The sequence below is a fragment of the Cetorhinus maximus genome, chromosome 16 (genome assembly GCF_964194155.1).
Source record: "Cetorhinus maximus chromosome 16, sCetMax3.hap1.1, whole genome shotgun sequence".
Lineage (NCBI taxonomy): Eukaryota > Metazoa > Chordata > Chondrichthyes > Lamniformes > Cetorhinidae > Cetorhinus > Cetorhinus maximus.
Genome location: NC_135894.1, coordinates 31127289 through 31148560, shown reverse-complemented (window position 1 = coordinate 31148560; position 21272 = coordinate 31127289). Strand labels below are relative to the sequence as shown.

At 43.5% G+C, this 21272-nt stretch overlaps 1 protein-coding gene across 1 annotated transcript in view; it reads left to right on the top strand.

The window, feature by feature from the left end:
* The window catches only part of dgkh (diacylglycerol kinase, eta), a 675016-nt gene that overhangs the window by 533380 nt on the left and 120364 nt on the right, over positions 1 to 21272 (top strand). Inside the window, 6 exon segments of the mRNA XM_078559610.1 lie at positions 979 to 1040; positions 1043 to 1115; positions 4815 to 4955; positions 5408 to 5525; positions 5695 to 5805; positions 17164 to 17260. Of these exon segments, the coding sequence (XP_078415736.1) occupies positions 979 to 1040; positions 1043 to 1115; positions 4815 to 4955; positions 5408 to 5525; positions 5695 to 5805; positions 17164 to 17260 (602 nt within the window).

Below are 21272 nucleotides of genomic sequence, written 5' to 3'. Positions count from 1 at the left end.
TTACCACCCCGACATTCTGATTTTACAATTAATTACCAGTCATTGAAATATAGTTGTTGTTTCTAAATGATGGGTTCATTTCATATGCTTTTGATAATTGCAGCGCAGTGCCTTTTAAAAGATTTAGTGGTTACTTAGGTGCAAGGGTTATTATTTCTGAAATGGTACCTGCCAGAGTCCCTCAACTATTGGGGCATTCACAGTTATATTTTGTCCCATCGTTTTTGTATGAATGGTAGCATGAATTCTGTGAAAATCTGTTTCCCCCATATTAAGTTGTGTGTGTCAGGCCGCAGTCTCATGTAGGCATTGACTGGTGCACTGATGGGCCAGTTTGTCATGTCAAGCTGAAATATTTACACTCTAAAGTCTGGAGTTATGATTTGCCTGTTACCATTCAAGACCTGTTTGCTTCTGTAGATCTTACTGCATCCCTCAAGCTCCCTGATAGTTATAACCTGGAGGTATAACCATTCTATAATGACTGAACAGGCTGGGGCTCTTTGCTCTAGAAAACAGAAAGCTGAAGGGTGACCTAATAGATAGAGGCTTCTAAAATTGTTGAAGGAATTTGATAAAGTAGACTTGGAGAAGGTGTTTCCATTTATGGAACAAGTGCAAAACTAGGGGCCATAAATATAAGAGAGTCCCTATTAAAACCAATAGGAAATTCAGGAGGAACTTTACTCGAGAATGTTTAGAATGAGATACTTGACATGACATGGAGTGGGTGAGGCAAATAGCATAAATGTATTCAAAGTGAAGCTAGATAAGTACATGAGGAAGAAAGATCTGGGACTAGGGTGAGATGAAATAACATGGGACGAGGCTCATATGAAGCATCAACCCTGACATAGGCCTGAGGCTGAATGGCCTGTTCCTGTGCTCCACTCTGATCTGATCTTCATGTTAGAAGCTTTCTGTCAGTACTCTCCTCTTACTGTTTTATTGATGGTTCTTTTTTTTGTAGTTGTGGAGAACAGAATGCACACACTCAAGAACAGGTTGAAGTGGAACTGAAAAAGGACATTGAGGAGCACTTGAAGGAGAGGAGGAGGAAAAGGAGGAGGAGAAGGAGGAGGAGGAGGATGAGACAAAGGAATCTGTCCAATCAAGTATGATTTGTTCATCATTTTCCAGACTCTTTCTAGAATGGGGAGTGAGTCCATCCACCTTGAATTTATTGTCACAAGTGTTTTAGAACTTATTTGCCTGCAGGCTAAATGCAGGTAAAACCTCATAAGTTTAAAATCATTCATCACATATCCATAATGTTTATGTGATATCTTTGTAAGCACATTAACAGTCTGCAGTCTGTGATGGGTGAACACTTTCCTGATCAAACCAAAACTCTTGAAGCCAAAGCTGCACCAAATGGAAGCAAGTTGGTGTTGATACTTCCCACTGTCTTTCATTAAACATCTCTACTCAGATGCATCTTAACAGAAGAACACACTGGCTTCTGATAGTGTTTTCCTGTGTGGAGATATTGACTTTAATGAATAACGATCACATTTTTGACTCTTGACAACTGTAATCCTAAATTGTCACACTGCAGTGTCTGCTGAAAAACTGCTGCAAAGAGTCCATGAGAAACAAATGGAAATGTGTACTTATAAGGGTTAAAGGGGCTCCAGTGTCACTGGTTGAAAATGTATGTCATGCTCATGTGGATACTGTATAGACACAGCAAAATTGAAGGGGGAAGGTCAGAACAGGAGCAAAGAAAACTGTTTCAGCACATGGTCGCCTGTTCTCTAAAGGATTCACCTTTTGTACTTACTATCTCATTACTGTGGGTAATTAATTGCACTGTAATCATTAAAAGTACTGATGCCACCTCATTGGTTATCATCTTGAATGGCCCAGTGCCTTGTCATACAGTAGAAACGGTTTTACAAGCTCTGAAGGAGTGATAGTGCAGAGTGGGCTTGACGTTGCTGGTGCTGTGTGCACTGGCCCATCAATGAGATGACCAGATCATGCAAAGCCAGCTCACTTAGATCATTAACTGCCACAGGATCATCAAGAATCTGCCAACCATGGCTCAATTGGTAACATTCGTGCCTCAGAGTTAGACGGTTCTGGGTTTAGTCCTTGGACTTGAGTCCAAAAATCAAGGTTGACCTCACCAGTGCAGTACTGAGGGAGTGCTGCACTGCCAGATGTGCAGTCTTTCAGATGAGAGGTTAACCCTGTCTGCCCCCTCAGTTCAATGTAAAAATCCTATGGCTCAATTTCGACAAGATCAATTTGGTCATTAGCACGTTGCTGCTTGTGGGAGTTCTCTGTGTGCAAATTAGTTGCCATGTTTCCTGGATTATAACAGTGACTGAATTTCAGAAGTACCTTATTGGCTATAAAACGCTTTGAGATGTCTGGTGGTCATGAAAGGTACTATATAAATGCAAGCTTGTATTTTTTTGTTGGCTGCCAAGCAGCCAATGAAGGGTTCCTGGTTGTCCATTGTGTATCTGAAAATATTACTGTTGGCAGTGAGATGAAGACCGGAATATTAACCAAGGGGGTGTTGGGAGAGCAACAGGGCTGATATGCCTAAAACATTACAGGGATTTTAGATTGAATTGCATCAAAGTTACAGCTCAAAATAGCCCATTCCACCCAACCAATCTGGGTTTGAATGATCTGTGGTTATGCTTTACATGAGCCCGCTCTTACCTTCCTTCATCTCACTCTGTCAGCATATCCTTTTATTCCTTTCTCTTTCAAACACTTAGTTAGCTTCCCCTTAAAGGTATCTATGCAATTCACCTCAACTGCCCCATGTGGTAGAGTGTTCTACTGTCTCGAGTAAATCCCCTGATTTTCTTATCGGATTTATTAGCAACTATCTTCTATTTATGGCCCTTAGTTTTCAACTTAACCACTGTTGGAAACAACTTCTCTACATCTATCCTAACAAATCCTTTCATAATCTTATAGACCTCTCTCAGGTCATCCTTCAGTCTTCTCTTTTCTGGAGAAAAAAAGGCCCCAGTCTTTTTAGTTTTTCATGATAGTTATGACCTCTCAGTTCTGGGATCATTCTCTTTATTACACCTTCTCCAGAGTCTCTATACCCTGTTGTACACCTTACCTTCTAAGTATCCTTTGCACTGCAAACAGTCATCCTGGAAAACACTCAAACTCCCAGCCTCTTGCAGCCTTTTCTTCCCATCTGCTCTTGAACCTTCCCTGTTTATACTCAACTGGCTCGGGAAAGTCTTCTCTTACACCAGCACAATTACATCTTAAAGCAAGTTTCTCAAAGGGATCAGGGCCCCCATCAGCCTATGGCTTATATATAGACTATCCGTCACCTTGTTGCAACCCTTTATAATGTCAAGACCAGAACTGTGCATAGTACTTTAAATGTGTTGTTACGGACATGACTGGGTTTAATTTAAACAGCCCTGATTTCTCCCCTCGCTACCTGTCCGTAAACAGAAAGGTGTCTTTGATTTTTGATTTCCTCTTTTATAAGTGACGGTGTGTTTTCCCCAATCCTTCAATTTTGGAGTTATCTAATCCTCTATTAATAACTTCATAGCAAACTTGAGATAAGGTAAAATAAGAGGGGTAGTTTGATTTACACACACATAACATGGGAAGGGGTTTTGCAATATCTGCCACTTTTTGTATTCATACAATAAAAGAAGGATAAGGGAAAGAAAAGGGTTCAGGGCAAGACCATGATGAAAATAAGAGTTATGGTTTCACGTGAGTCCAGAATCAGAAGTCCAGTGGCATCTTTTATATGGCTTTGGCAGAATTCCTGGTCTTGGTCCTAGGAGCTCGGTTGCAGGTTGAGCCTATTGAAGCTGCAGCAAAGTATTCTTGTATCCTGGGTATTAGTTCACCCTGTAGGTGAAATACAGGGTTCTTTCTGGAAATCAGACTTGGAGAGGGATGAAGGTCAAAGGCAGGCTGCTAGCCTGGAGTCTTCAGAGGTTAAACCACAACTGAAGATGAAATTCAAGAGCTGTATAATTAAAGCAATTTAAACAGCACAAGTCTTGGTCATGTGACAAGGTGGTTTGGATCGAGTTATTCAGCTAATGAGGCCCCATGTTACAACCCATTATGTTTTAAGCAGGTAACTGTAGAACTATTATCACAACGTGGGGGAGGAGGATCCCAATAGCTTTGCAGATGCCTTGTCTATTTGTCCTTTGTGTTGGCTTGGCTTGAATGTTTATACAGTGCAAGAAGTGTTACATTCCAGGAGTTTGCGTTAGCCTTTGTCCATGTTTATACTGTTCAGAAATTTCCAGAACCACCATCATCTGGTCAGCTGCAGCCATTTTATCAGTCCAGCCATTTGTCTATTTAGAAAAAAAGTAACATCCTTCCCTTGGCATTCATGCCAAACATGTGAACTAGCTTCCTGCACCCTTTGCACTGGCTGCCTGTTGTTGGGAGGTACTGTTTCACTCGGTGCCCTTTTGATAGACTCCTGAGTGGTACTGAAATATTATGAATGGTTTGACTGGTGCCGGGTCTTATTGAGCATATTCTAGTTAAGTCTTGGAATTAAGGCATTCATTTCCTCAGCCTGGACAGAAAATGATTTACACTGGGGATAATGGTGGAAGCAGGACATAAGAGTTGACCAGAGTTAATAGGTGCTTGCTCATACTTGATTAATTAACTAATGATAAACAGCAATAATTATGAAGAGTGTAATTGAATGTGTTGCCGCTTAATGATTTCTTTTGTATTGACTGAAAATCTTTTGTTTTTATCACTTCGTAATTTATTTGGTAATGCTGATGAATAGTTCTAATAATCAGTATTCTTTTTGATTATTTCAGCTCTCCGATCTGCTCAAAGATCCCCTCCAGAGAGACGAATGCATCGCACCACCACTTCCTATACTGGTCCATTCACAACCTCGCCATTGACCGCGAGCAAAGAAAATCTCCCAGTTCTGAACACTAGAATCATCTGCCCAGGTACTCAGGATCCTGGCAAGGACAGAGGTCCCAGAAATTGGAACGAATGCATCAGTAAACTTATTAAACCAGTGGTATCAGAACAACCTATATTTTCCTGCAGTGGGTAGTTATTTGAGTTGGCCCCATGGTGCAGAAGCTGGGATTCAGTGGCTTATGGCCTTCCATTTAGATGGAGGTTAAACCTTAAACATGCATCATGGGTGGCTGCACATCACTGTTCCCAACCAGAATGGAGATGATTGGGTAATTTCCCTGCCAATCATGCCTGGACACCTTGTGATCAATATGCAGCCTAATTTTAAATTCTTGCACATTCGGCTTGTTGGCCTCAGCATCCAGTTCTTTGATCTGTGCTATCATCGAACAAGGCCCTTTGTCAAGAACATTATTAAGTTGTACAGGTTTCTTGCTTGTATGCTTCTTAACAATAAAATTGTGCATTAACGCAGGTTTACGAGCTGGACTTGCTGCCTCTATTGCTGGAAGTTCGATCATCAGCAAAATGTTATTAGCGAACATCGATCCTTTTGGAGCAACCCCATTCATTGACCCTGACCCAGACTCGCTGTAAGAAATGTTCTGTTATACCAATCTTAATAGTTACTGATTTTCTTTCTCTTACAAATTGGATTATTGTTGTCAAAATCTTTAGAAAGGTATTGGTGCGGTCAAATATGTATTAGCATATTATAAGAATGCATTAATATTTTTTTAATAACATATTTTTTAATTACAGAGAAGGATATGCTGAAAAATGCGTTATGAACAATTATTTTGGAATTGGATTAGATGCAAAAATCTCTTTGGAATTTAACAACAAACGTGAGGAGCATCCTGAGAAATGCAGGTATGTACATAGCTTTCAACATTTCTTCACATTGAGAAATTGAGGTGAAGGGCTATGGTTCAAAATACACAAGACTACAGTACAGCTGTTGTGATCAGCCTAAAGATTGCTGGGAGACAGAAGATCAAAGTGAGCAAAGGAATTCCATAGTTCAAAATCTCTGCTAAAGACCTTGCTTCTGAGACTGTGGAGATCCTGTCCTTCCTCAGAGAGGGGAAGTAAGGAATTCAAGAACATGGGGCTGGATTTTACACACCACCCCCATCTGCCGGGAGACGTAGCCATGAAACATGACACATCCTTTGTCTGCCTTCAGCACCTGAGCCCTTCAGGAGCACAGCATCAGTGGTCACAGATGCTGAAGAGATGGGGGCCAGCCCCACTTCAAAGTTGCTGAGAGCACACAGAGAGAATGAGGGAACTTTGTGGCGCCTGCCCACTACATTCTGGCAGCAATGACCAGCACCATCGAGGTGCAGGCATCAGTAATGCTTCCAGGGAGTGTGAGGCTGGACCATCACTTTGGTCTGAAGGCCGCACAGAGCGCAGGGAAGAGGCCCTGGACTGAGACACCTGCCTTTATCTTGTGCAGAAAGGTTTCACGTCTGAGTGACACGAACACTGCTCATCAGAACAAGGAGCCATTGGCAAGGAGACATTCTTGCGAGTTTATTGACAATAGTGAACAGTATGTACAAGTGATTAACACCCATGCCCAGGCAACTACATTTTCTTAACCTTCATAACCTTGCCACTATGTCTTGGTGCTCCCCAGACATCCACAACGGAGGTGGGGGCAGCCTGCTGACTGCTACGCCCTGTCTGTGATGACTTTGGCAGGCATCCTCTAAAGGGCTGAGACCCGGAGGGTCCTGGTCTGTTTTCGGGGTCCTGCTGTGTGGCACTGGCACTTCCTTAGCCTGGGGAGCTGGAGCTGCTGGGGTCACAGGAAGAGGGGATTCAGATGGGCCGGTCACTCCCGGATTCACCTGGGTGGATGGCCCCGGAGTGTGCACCTGCTGATCCTCCTCCCTATGGGTGCCAGGCTGACTCCTTGAGGAGAAGGGGTAGCTGGAGTGAGATGGAGCTGCCTCACACCCCTCTCGTGTTGACACTGTTGGAGGCCAACTATGGCGTCAGCGATGGAGTTGAGCCTGCACAGCAATGCAGGAGTGACGTCCTGGACCAAGGTCTCCATGGCAGCTGCCATCCTACCAGTGTTGACCTTGGTGCGATGGTATGCTGGCACTATCACCTCAGAGTGAAGATGGATGGACTCCTCCATCATGCCTTGCAATCTGAGGAGTGCAGCGGACATCCCTTCCTGATGTTCCCGAGCTTGCCTTTGCAGCTCCAGCAACTGTAACACGTCTGAGCCCAGAGGCTCCTCATCTGACTCGGACTCAGCAGATTTCTGGCCTCTAGCAGTCCTCTGAGTGCCAGAAACCTGGGAAGTCCCTGCCTCCGCCTGCTGTGGATCAGACAGTGCGATGTGCTCACCAGATTGTGATCCTGAGGCTACCCTAGAACTAGGTCCCACCGAGGTGTGTCACTATGCTGATGGAGGGTGTGGGTTAGTGTTGTGACAGGTCTTCAATGAGGGTGTCATTGGATACTTCTTTCCCTAAAGTCAGCTCATCTTTGGGGCTGAGTCCAGGACTTGGCTCATGGAACCCCCCCAGCTGTGTCCCAGATGTGCCTGTGAAAGCAAGGGGAGATAATTAGTGCATGGCAGTGGCCTGTGAAACAGGACACATCACTCACAGCATGGTTGTCTGATGGATGTTGCATTGCTGAATCCTCACTTTGTAGAGCAGCGCCGACCTCACCGTCAGCACAGGAACGGTCCAGATCCTCACCGGCCAGCTGGATGACACGATTTTCAAAGTCTGTGAGGACCAATGTCAGACATCCCAACACTAGTCTGCAACCTCTCCCTATTGTTGTGTGCCAGCTTGTCTTGCATGAATACAGATGGAGAGTGTATAAGCAGGAACCTGCCAGGCCAGATAAGAAGGATGCCTGGCATGTGTGGGTGGTGAGCGGTGCCATGGATGGGATGAGGACATGATCCGCCGGGTAGAGGCAGGTGTGTGTGTGAGAACAGGGTGCCCTTTAAATATTGCACCCAGCTTACTGAAGGCCTGAGGTGACTGGGGATGGGCGAATCAGAGGCCGTCCTGCCAGTGACCCGGTGTGTTTCACGGGAATGCATTGTTAATGAGGCCAGGAATGGGATGATATGGTGCAAAAACCTGACATTGCTGCTGGCGGGTAAAACGCTTTTTTCCCTACCGCTAACACACTTTGTAGAAATCTGGGACAATTCTGCCCTGTGTTTAAATCCCTCCAATCAGCTTTCCACCCCTATGACAATATCAAAATGGCTTTTTTAAAAGCAGTCCACCTGATAGCCACCCCTTCCACAAACATTCACTCCACCACCGACGCACAGTAGTAGCAGTGTGTACCATGTACAAGATGCACTGAAAAAACCCACCAAGGTTCCTTAGACAGCACCTTCCAAACCCATGACCACTACCACCTAGAAGGACAAGGGCAGCAGACACATAGGAACACCACCAGCTGGAAGTTCCTCTCCAAGTCACTCACCATCCTGACATGGAAATATATCACCGTTCCTTCACTGTCGCTGGGTCAAAATCCTGGAACTCCCTTCCTAACAGCACTGTGGGTGTACCTACACTCCATGGACAGCAGCGGTTCAAGGTGGCAGCTCACCATCACCTTCTCAAGGGCAATTAGGGATGGGCAATAAACGCTGGCCTAGCCAGCGAAGTCCACATCCCGTGAATGAATGAATAAAAAAAAGTCACAAATTACATCCTATGTGACTGTGACAAAAGTAAACTTACCTTCTTGTCAGTGACATCATCCAAAGGTACAGTGTTAGTTTTCACATGTACGCTAACGACACCCAGCTCTACCTCACCACCACCCCCCTCCACTGTTGCTAAATTATCAGACTGCTTATCCAACATCCAGTATAGGATGAACAGAAATTTCCTCTAATTAACTATTGGAAAGACTGAAGCTATTGTTCTCTGTTTCGACTCCAAACTCTGTTCCCTGGTTACCCACTCTATCCCTCTCCCTGCTAATAGTCTAAGATTAAGCCAGTCTGTTCACAAACTTGGTGTCACTTCTGATCCCAAGATGATCTTCTGAGCTAATATTTGTGCCATCATTATGGCCCACCTATCTCCACCTCTGTAACACTGCTCGACTTTGCCCCCATCTCAGCTTATCTGCTGTTAAAACCCTCATTCATGCCTTTGTTACTTCCAGACTTGGCTATTCCAATAGACTGTTGGCTGAGTCACTCACTTTCTACCCCCCGTACACTTGAGGTCATCCAAAGCTCTGCTGCCCATGTCTTAACTTGCAGCTAGTCCTGTTCCTCTGTGCTAACTGACCTCCATTGGCTCACAGTCAAGCAACATCTTGATTTTAAAATTCTCAACCTTGTTTTCAAATCCGTCCATGGCCTCACCACCCCCCCACCCCCCCAATTTCTGTAATCTCCTCCAGTCCCATAACCCTCTCTGCATCCACTAATTCTGGCCTCCTGTGGATTCCCATTAATAATTGCTCCACCATCGAAGGCCATAAACGTCTCCTCGTCTCTTCCTTGCTTTCCTCTTCCAAGATATGTCTTAAAACCTACCTCTTTGAGCAAGTTTTTGATCATCTGACCTGATACCTGTTTATGTGGCTTGATGTCAGACTTAGCTTTATAATACTCCTATGGAGCACCTTGGGATGTTTCATTACAGTAAAGGTGCTATATAAAGGTAAATTGTTGTTCTAAAGGAATGAGAGGAAAGTTGAGTGGAACACTCAGTGGAGGCTGGCAATGAGAAGAGAGTCATGAGCTGACAGGCTTTATCTTGTGCCTCATGCACAACTGCAAGAGAGTTTCTCAGAGTACCCACCCAGACAGGAGAGCAGCACTCAGTACTCCGGCTTCACGGGGTTAAGAGAATTGTTGAGAGGAAACAAAAATGTTTTGCATTTTTATTTCTCCAATGGAAGAGATGTGGAAATTCTATTTAATGATGAGATAGAAGCCAGTAATATCAGGGGATGATGAAAAGTTGAGTATCAAGCCATTGAAGTGAAGCAGCATTGACTGCTGATGGTCTTGACGGTCATGAGTAAACCTGTGTCTTTTGACGAATTCCAAATCGGATGATGAACCATCAAATTCACGTGTGACAAAGCTATGAATCATGAATCCATGAAATTAGCTGTTGGGAAGGCAATGGAAAAAGGTCTTCAATCTCATCTCAAAGTTCCAAATAAGGACATATATATAAACAGCACATTGCCTTCTCTCTCTCTTTCCCCTCATACATTCTTCTGTGGTTTACCCCAAGCTCCCCCTTGCCCTCCCACCCCAAGGATAGGAAAACCTATAGTTCTGCCTTACCAAAGCTCTTTCCCATATATTATTACAGTGCAGCAGTAACTTCTCAAGTAGTGCTATCAAAAGTTTGGAGCTATCTAGTGCAATGAGAAAAGCATTCACCCAAATGTTTGATAGCAGAGTGCATAACATAGGCAAAGGGATTACCAGTGAAATGGCCAATTTGAAAGAAATGCTGGTAATCACTGGTTAGACCACACCTCTTCTAAGCATAGTTTGAAATTTAAGAAATGATGTTTTTTAAATAATATTTCATAATGTAAGAATTACCAACATTAGGGCAGTAAATGCCAATTATATGTCAAGTGTTAGAAGGAACTACCAATACAAGGGTAGTAAGAGAAGAAAATAGTTGTATAAAGGCAGTAAGATATGGACAGTAATGAAAGGTAATAGTCATATTTAAAAAGATCCTTATTTATATAGCACCTTTCATGACTTCAGGGTGTCCCACAATCAATGAAGTATTTTTGAAGTATAGTCTGTTATAATGTAGGGCTATAAGTAGGAAATACCAAATTAAGGGCACTAAATAGGAATGCGAACCTTAACTAATAGGAAATATCAATGTAAGGACAGTAATTGAAAGAAATATCCTATTAGGGACAGGAATTTAAAAGGAGAAGAAAGTTTTCATCAAGATGAGGGGAGCAGGAGATTTGGGAGAAGGAAAAGTTGACTGTGTTTTAGAGGTTAAAGAGGTAGTGTCTGTTCAAAGGCACACTTATGGAAGACTGGATATCATACTGAAGGCCAAAGCTTGGAGGATTTGTCATTGCTGATGAGAATGAATCACAACAGCCAAAACCAAATAGAGTAACGGAGGGAAGCTTGTTACCCGGATTATCAAAATGAAAGTCAGAGAGGAAAGTGAGCCAGAAAAGATCAGCTTCTCAGTTAGAGATTGCTGTAAAGGAACAGAAGAGGATGGAAAAGAGGATTCAAATAAGTTACAAAAGTCAGCTTGGGCAGGGGACCATGTTCTGATATTGGCACAGGAAAAAGTAGCTCTAACTGTGAATTAGAGAAGATGTAAGCAGAGGAAAAGATGGCTAAGGGTGTTCAAACTGAGCAGGGGCAGAGCAGACTGACAGAATGAAGATGCAATACAAAAGCTGACATTGAGAACTGTTTGGTGTGAAACCCTCCATTGTTTGTTGGAATTACATCACATATGGTATGCATACAGGCTGGAGAGTGAAGCTGCATTGGGACCAGGAAAGGGAAGCAAAGAGTTCCCCAAGATCATCCCAATTGCCTGACTTAGAACTATAGAACCATAGAACACTACAGCACAGAAAACAGGCCATTCGGCCCTTCTAGTCTGTGCCGAAATATTATTCCGCTAGTCCCATTGACCTGCACCTAGTCCATAACCCTCCGGACCTCTCCCATCCACGTATCTATCCAATTTATTCTTAAAACTTAAGAGTGAGCCCGCATTTACCATGTCAGGTGGTAGCTCGTTCCACACTCACCACTCTCTGAGTGAAGAAGTTCCCCCTAATGTTCCCCCTAAACCTTTCCCCTTTCACCCTAAAGCCATGTCCTCTCGTGTTTATCTCTCCTAATCTAAGTGGAAAGAGCCTACTCGCATTTACTCTGTCTATACCCCTCACAATTTTGTAAACTTCTATCAAAACTCCCCTCATTCTTCTACGCTCCGAGGAATAAAGTCCTAACCTGTTTAATCTTTCCCTGTAACTCAACTCGTTAAGACCCGGCAACATCCTAGTAAATCTTCTCTGCACACTCTCAATCTTACTGATATCCTTCCTGTAGTTAGGCGACCAGAACTGCATACAATACTCCAAAGTTGGCCTCACCATAACTTAATTAACTGAATGCAACCTAAAGATTGTGCAAGTGGCACTGGACAGCAGTTCAGTGAAAATCAGTTCAGTTTGATTTGTAGCAGTCTTCAGATTTGAAGCATTGTAAATCCGGTGTGTTGATCTTCACACCTAATTCACCAATCTATGATTCCACTGGGCAAGACACACACCACCTCAAAATTTACCCTTCAACAGCAGCAAACTTCAAAACAAACAAAAAAAATCACCCGATTTCCATGCAAAATAATATATTCTTATCATCAAATAGGCAGGAGTGGGCTTAGAGCTTGCTCCTCCATTCAGTTACATCAGGTTGATCTGTATCTTAACTTCAATTACCTGCTTTGATTCCATACCTCTTAATATTCTCGTCTGCCAAAAATCAGTCAGTTTGTGTTTTGACATTTTCCATTGACCTAGCCTCATGACTATTGACTTATGAAGGACAGGCCTATTTTTATTTAAAGTAAGAGTTCTGGCTCCACTACCAGGCCAGAACCTTGCTAGTTGTGCACATGGGTCATGTAATTGGGGCTAGAGATCTGTACCCCGCTCACTGCTGCTATTCTCACAACTGGGGAGATTTAGTGTTGAGCAGAAACTCGCAAAAATACTGCGCAAATATATCTCATTAATACAGTGGAAACTACCAGAAAGTCTCAGTACAAAGTTTTCAAAAGCCTGTTTGAAATGAAGGGAATTGTTGCACAGCAAAGAAAAATTACAAAACCATCGGACCTTTTCCAAACTATGAATTATGTTATACAGTCGTAGAGTTTTACAGCATGGAGAGAGGCCCTTTGGCCCATTGTGTCCACGCTGGTCATCAAGCCCCTATCTACTCCAATCCCATTTTCCAGCACTTGGCCCATAGCCTTGTATGCAATGGCATTATTTCAAGTGTTGACATTTCAAGTGTTCACCTAAATACTTATTAAATATTGTGAGGAAATGTCCTCCACGCTCACCAAAAGAAGTACAAATGGTAGAACTCAAAATGGCCAACACACTAACCTTAACCAAATTCCTTATTGATACAGAGAAACTAATGTTTTGTTGTTGTGAGATCAATTGTCAGTCAGTGACACATTCCCACTTTTGGCCACAAAAACAAAGTGTGAAATTATAGTGATTATGGATTACAACTTTTACTACTGCCTTTAGGGGGTCACATGATTGTATAGATGAATCAGCCCTAAGCATGGGTATTCTTAGGGGCGGAGCCTTCTAGTCAGGAACCTGGTTCAAGCATGTAGCTCCTAAACAAGCTCTGTAATAAAGTTATCTGCTTCAAGTAAGAAACCAGTCCGGTACACCAAGTTTATTACAATTGGCAACGAGGATAAATAGCTCTGACGCTGTACCATGCCTTGTGAATGTGAGTACATCAATTCTTAAAGAAAGAAAGAAATGTGTACTCACCAGCCATGCCACTCTTCAGTGGAATCAGTCTTCTGACTCGTCCACGGAAGACTGGAGCCAGTACATTGAGTGCCTAGGTTTTTATTTTGTGGCGAATGAAATAACAGTGGAGGAGAAGCAGAAAGCAATTCTTTTAAGGGAGCAAGACATATAACCCCATCCGGAGTCTGACGCCCCCGAACGCGCCCAATTCTAAATCTTTTAACAAGCTGGTAAACCTCGTGAAGACACGTTTTCAGCCGAAGCCATCAGTAATTATGCAGAGATTTAAGTTCAAGTCCAGAGTAAGGGACCCGGAAGAGTTAATTGCAACTTCTATCGCAAAGTTGTACAGTTAACTGAGCACTGCAACTTCGGAGATGCGCTCAATGACATGATGCGAGACCGGTTGTTTTGCTGCATACACGATGACGCCATTCAGCACCGTTTACTTGCAGAAGTTAACACTAATTTGAAGTGCGTCATGGAAACAGTGCTAGCAATGGAGAGTGCGGAGAGGGACCTGCGGGCTTTACAGGGTGTGCAACATGGTGCCGTTCTGCAGTTAGGGCGGGAACCTACTGCCTGGTGTGGCGCAAAAACCAGAGAGACAGCTGCGAGGCGGGAAACAGTCTCAGCTGCTCGACAAACGAAAAGGTGTACAGCAAGGTGTACATTCACCAGCGAGTTAAAAATTAATTTTTTACCAATGTGGGGGTAACCATGTACTGGAAACCTGCAGATTTCAGGAGGCAGAATACCACTATTGCCCCAGAAAAGGACATGTAATAAAGCAATGCAGGGCAAAATCGAGACAGCCAATCAGACAGCAGACCAGGGTGATTGAAGTGCACAATATAACAACCAGAAGCTGCTGATACTGATATCTATTCCCCATACAATGTCAAAGCAGTAAAAACTGAACCAGTCACCATCACCATTCAAGTGAATAGGAATCCTCTAGTCATGGAGGTAGACACAGGAGCAACTACCACAGTGCTGGAGGAACACACATTTAAATACCTCAGCAAAGATATCAGCCACTGAATCTGGAGTAAACCACAGCTCAGCTGAAGACGTACACTGGAGAGTCAATACAGGTAAAAGGCATCATCACTGTACCTGTATCCTACAGGTAACAGACAGCCCAGCTTCCAGTGATCATTGTAACAGGTGAAGGACCTAATCTTCCGGGCTGCAACTGATTAAAAGAAATTAAACTTAACTGGTCAGAAGTGTTTCAAGTGATGACAGGAGGAATTCCTGAGCTGTTAAGGAAGTATGACAGCATATTTCGTGACGAATTGGGAAAGATAAAAGGCCTACAATCAAAAATATATGTAGATCCGGAGGCAACACCCTGGTTCTTTAAGGCCAGACCTGTGCCTTATGAACTAAAGGAGAAGGTGGATGCAGAATTCTGCCATTTAGAGAAGCTGGGCATCATCCAACCAGTCCAATTTTCAGAATGGGCAGTGCCCATAGTCCAGTGATGAAGCCAGATCAAACTATTCACATCTGCCTAGACTACAAGTTAACTGTGAACATGGCTGCTAAATTAGACAAATATCCTGTCCCAGGGATTTTTAGCCCCTTTACACATATTACTGAAAAAGAACCATTGTTTATTGAAAAAGAACCATCGTTGGTCATGGAAGGCATAACAAGAAGAAACATTCGTAAAAGTCAAGGAGCTATTACACTCATAGTGTACCAGTAGACATGGCAACCCATCAAAAGAATTACTATTAACCTGTGATGCATCTCCCCACTGTGTGGGAGCTGTGTTGTCACACAGGATGGAAGATGGTCCTGAAAGGCCAATAGCACATACCTCCAGAACCCTCTCTGCAGTGAAAAGGGTTATTCACAACTTGAAAAAGGTTTATCCGTAATATTTGGAGTCCAGAAATTCCATCAATGGTCAACATTTCACTATAATTTCAGATCATAAGCCACTAATCGAGTAGTGAAGGTAAAGCCATTCCGCCAATAGCCTCAGCCAGAATTCAACAGTGGGCTTTGATTTTGTCAGCATATGAGTACACCTTTATGCATCGTCCTGGTGTACATATTGCAAATGCAGATGCAGTCAGTCATTTTCCATTGCCAGAAATGATTGTATATGCTCCAGTGCCACAAGAAGTTGTACTTGTGTTGAATTTCTTGGACTCTTCGCCGGTCTGTGCGAAGCAAATACAGAATTGGACAAACCGGGATCCAATTTTGTCAGAAGTCCCAGACCAAGTATTGCAAGGATGGTCGAATGTACAAGTGTCTGAAGAGATAAGGCCATTTCATGCCCATAAAACTGAGTTAAGTTGTCAAGGTGGAATCTTGTTGTGGGGATCAAGAGTTGTCATTCCTTCACAAGGAAGAGAACCACTCTTGACAGAGCTTCACAGTGTGCATCCAAGCATTTCGAAAATGAGGATGCTTGTGCAAAGCTATACCTGGTGGCCAAGTATAGGCAGTGATATAGAAAAAAATGGTTAAACACTAGCTCCAGTGTCAGCAACAACAGAAGTTTCCCGTTTCAGCTCCACTGTATCTTTGGGAGTGGCCTGACCAACCTAGGGTTAGACTACATATAGACTATGTAGGCTTATTTTTAGGTACCATATTTTTATTGATGACATTCGATGCACATTCTAAGTGGATGGATGTGTATAAAGTTAGATCACTGACAGTGTGTAACTATTGAAAAGCTGCTCTAATGTTGTAATATACATGGCCTACCAGAAGTCACTGTTTCAGATAACAGTACTGCTTTCGCTAGTATGCAATTCCAGAGATTCAAGTTTAAATAGAATTAAACACATTAAAACAGCATCACATCATCTCTCATCCAATGGGCTCTCAGAAAGAGCTGTGCAAACTTTCAAATCAGGAATGAAGAAGTGACCCGAAGGAACGTTAGAAATCCAAATTTCATGTTTTCTCCTCAATTATTGTATGACTCTTCATGCAACTACGGGTTCAACACTGTCTGAATTACTGATGAAATACTACCTTCATACAAGGTTGAGTCTGGTGCTTCCAAACTTAGAGGGGAAGGTGGAGAAGAACCAGAGTAGTCAGAAAGTGAATTATGATATTCATAGCAAAGCTCAAACTTATTGTGGGAGAGACAGTTTTCATGTGAAATTTTGGAAATGGACCTAGTTGTGTCCCTGGTATAATTGTCCCTGAAACTGGACCCTTGTTATACCAAGTGGAAGTGGAAGATCAGATTGTCCGAAAACATGTGGATCACCTAAGGAGTAGAGAGACACTCCAACAACCAGTTATTCCACCTGAAATTGATGTTGAACCTTTAATCCCTGAGGTACCAGATCGACCTAGAATAGACATACCTGATATATGTATGCATGTATGTCGTGGGTCAAAATATTCTTGTAAATAAGAAATGTAAAAAAATTAAAGGGTGAGGACTATAGTGACTATGGGTTAAAACCTTTAGGGATCATGTGATTGTACAGATGAATCAGCCCTAAGCACGGGTAATCTTAGGGGTGGAGCTTTCTTGACGTGGACCTAGTTCAAACATGTAGCTTCTAAACGAGCTCTATAATAAAGTTATCTGTTTCAAATAATAAACCTGTTTAGTACATCAAGTTTATTACAGAAATACTAGCGACTATATCTTTCTGAATACTTCCTTTTTTTTAGAAGCCGGACCAAGAATATGATGTGGTATGGTGTGCTGGGCACTAAAGAGTTACTCCAGCGAACCTACAAGAACTTAGAACAAAAGGTCCAACTTGAGGTAATGTTTTGTATCTTCCATCGTGTCAAACCAGTCAAACCACAACATGAGCCTATCAATTCAAGTGATACATTCATATTCAAATATCATGAAATCCCTTAATAATATGATGTACTTGTCCCTGGGCATTGTTAACACAGGAGTTTGATCTGAAGAGTTCTCTTAACAATTAACTGTGTTGTGACTGTTTAAAACGTCAGTGTGACAAAGTCTGTGGTTTGTTACAACAGATATTTTTGTTCTAGCATCTGAACCAGTTGGAATTGTAGTACTGCCATGTTTTTATTCTCCTTAATTTTCAGGGCCTTTCCATGTATCAAGAGTTTAAGTCCCCCCACCCCTCCCAAGTCAGCATTCTAATGATGAGAAGCTGTGCTCCTATCCCTTTAAGAATTGTGCTGGGTCTCTGCAATGGTACTCATAGGGTGGAACCTTACTGCCTTTAAAGATTGTCTAAGGTCGAGACCATAAGCAGGTCCTGAAACCACTGGTGCTGCCTGGCTGCCCACCTGTGCAATCTTGAGCGCCAGCCAATTAAGGATGGTCAGCGGGAGCGGTACCCAACCAGCCCAATGAGAGGGCAGCCCCACCAGGAGAGGTTTCCTGAAGATGGAGGCTCCCTCTGAAAATGTAGAAAAATTTTATAATCATTTGTGGCACAGCTGTCAGGCCACCATTGTGGAGGAGGCCTCCCTCCACAGGATATATTGTTGCTGTGGCCCTGTGGTAGCCCAGTGGGTAAGGGGAATAAATAACAGAAGCTCTGCTTGCACCCATCCTGCCACAGGAAGGCTGCCTCCAGGCACTTGTCAGGCTTGACCCACAGCAAGGGGCCCATCTGCTGCCAGGAAGATCCTGGAAGCCTCCCCAGTCTGGTCCCACGTGGCCAGTTAATTGGCACTAATTGATTAGTTGCCGCTGCCAGGCAGATAGCCGGTTCCATTGCTAAACCATCTCTGGCAAGATCAGCTGGAGTCAACAAGACGTTGGGGGCGCTGACCTGATGCACCGTTTTCAAAATTTCTCTCCCCGCCACCATAAAGCTGCCTCTCTGCAGCTGGTAAGATCCTGCCTGCAGTATCTGATGTGACTTCCTCTCATGCAGGATATATATCCTGTTCAGCAACACAGCAATTCAGTTCCCTTATCCAGTATGTGGTAACTGGGCATTCCAGTCCTCTGTAAAACGTTCTAAGGGCACCTTCCATTTCCTATTATCTCTTGATAGTTGGGAATAGTCTCACGGATCCATTAAACCTGCTCTACGCCTTGATGGCTGGAGCATCATGATTGAACCCTTCCTTACCAACACCAGCACCCAACTACGTGCCACCCCCCAACCCCCTCCAAATCATAGCCAAGTCATCTCCTGGGGCACTAATAAGGCAGGGAGTTTCCTGGTGTCCTAGCCACCATTCCTTTCTTTCTCTCCACTGGCAGAATCCACACCATACAATTGCTGTTTGTGGGATTTTGCTGTGTGAACATTGACTATTCTTCAAAGTAAGACATTGTATGGGAGGTTATATGAGGTGTGAAAGATGCGATGTAAACACCTGTTTATTCTAACAAGTTTAAAATTTGTGCCAGCTACAGTAACTCCCAATGTTACTGTACCTCATTGTTTCATAAGCATCCATTCTCCCTTCCTTGGTCAACTTTATCTCCTCTGTCCATCTAGTCTTTGAGGCTTTTTAAAATTTGATCTCAGGATATGATCAACTCAGGTAAGGTTGATTTTATTGCCCATTCCTAGTTTTGAAATGACATGTATGAGTTAAGAGGTATATTGATGGCAGGCACTTTGTCCACAGAAATTCACAGACTGAAGCACCTTCCTGTTCACATCCAGTATCCCCACAGAAGTACTTCCAACAGGAGTTCATGGATGGGATTCGGGAATGGAAACCCTACTCTCTTTCTCATCCTTCCTGCCCTCTGGTTTCTAAGGCTAATGGTCACTGCTGCTAACTAGGGACAGAGCAGGGATTTGAACGTGTTTTCTGGAAGGATTCAGTTACTCACTGAGTATGTCCAATAACCCTCTGTTTAGCAGTACGAGATCAATGATGTGAGTAAGATTTTCGCCATGACTGGCAGAATAGTCAATGCTGAATACACATAACTCTCTCAGAAGCATGCAGGGCTGAATTTTTTGATTATGGGTCCTGATCCTGCCATCAGGATGAAATGTGGATCAGGAACCCAGAAGCGCAGGCAGTGGAAACCAGGGGCCCTGCAAGAGCCTTGTTCAATTAAGAACAGCTCCCCAGTCTGGAGTGCCAATAGGAAGCCTTCCAGCTGTCTTAGATCCCACAGTCAGAGGTAGGAGCTGCTGAAGTAGGTAGGGTGGTGAAAGGCTGCCTCCATTCCTGATCACAGACTATCGGTCAGGTAAGTAAGAATGCCAGACAGGTGAGAGCTTTCAGAGTTCAGAGTTTCAGAGCCCTTTCCCGCAGTAAGGATACTGCCATGGTTGCAGCTAATTTTTGAAGTGGAGGCTTCCAAATGGATTGCAGCCTCTTGCTCTGACTGCCCACCCTGTCCCTGGTTTCATGGCTATGGTTTCATGGATGGCTACCTGACAGCAACGAGCACCCCGCGCCGGATCGGAAATCTGTTTGGCATTGGGAAAATGTTCATAATTAAGGCTGTAAGGAGTTTAATTGGTTATAGCCACAGCCAGATGGATAACCATTCCTGTCACTAACCCAACTCCTCCATAATGCGGTTCAGGTGCGTAATATGTCATGCCCCACCCAACCCCACCTCGTCTCCTGACCCTCCCGCAGGAACATGCAGATTCAAAAGTTGGAGAAAACGAGACCTTCTTGCAAAGGAATTCACATTTAAAATCAGCATAAACACCCAGTATTTTGAGGAACACAATCTAGCGCATCAACTTGTGTCAAATAGTGCATCCCGAAGAGAAGAATTTAAATACAGCCTCACTTTGAGGATCCTTGCCTTGCACTGTGGAACCATTTTCGAGGCAAAACCTGGTAATTAAGATTTATTGCCAATCCCTAGTCAGGCCTTGGATTTTTTTTATTCATTCACGGGATGTGGGCTTCACTGGCTAGGCCAGCATTTATTGCCCATCCCTAGTTGCCCTTGAGAAGGTGGTGGTGAGCTGCCTTCTTGAACCGCTGCAGTCCATGTGGTGTAGGTACACCCACAGTGCTGTGAGGAAGGGAGTTCCAGGATTTTGACCCAGCGACAGTGAAGGAACGGCGATATATTTCAAAGTCAGGATGGTGAATGGCTTGGAGGGGAACTTCCAGGTGGTGGTGTTCCCATGTGCTTGCTGCCCTTGTCCTTCTAGATGGTAGAGGTCACAGGTCTGGAAGGTGCTGTCGAAGGAGCCTTGGTGAGTTGCTGAAGTTCATCATGTAGATGGTGTACACTGTGCAAGACATGCCAACCTGCTTTACAATCAATGAAGTATTTTTTGAGATGTAGTAAATGTTAATGGAATTGGAAATTTGCATTTATCCTGTCAATTCCAAATATCCCAACATCAGGTAGAGTCTCAGATACTACACCAGAATCACCGCTGGTATAATGGCTTATAGAAACAGAGAATGCTGGAGCAGGTGAAGCAGTATTGGTGGAGAGAGGAACAGAGTTGATGTTCATGTTATCTTTTCTGGAGAATGTTTTCTAATTATTGGAGGTACTATGGTATATCTGATGGATCCAAAGACCAAAGTGGATTTTGTAGCCCTTCTTTTGGAGCAAGGTTTTCCTCTACACTGAGATCATGTGCAAGGTGACAAACTCTTCCAGTTCTGAAGTAGTTTCCTTGACAACACACCATACCCACCAGCTCAAACCATGCCTCCATGCTCAAAATTTAGTACTCAGAGTTACTGCATTGTAATGATGAAAAAGAAAGTGTGAAAGCAAGAGATTGGGTGGGATACCCAGTGGGAACTAAGGCAGCTTAACCCTGCGGGAGAGGAACTGTGGGTGTTCCACCCTGCGAGAGAGGAGCTCAGAGAGTTTCACC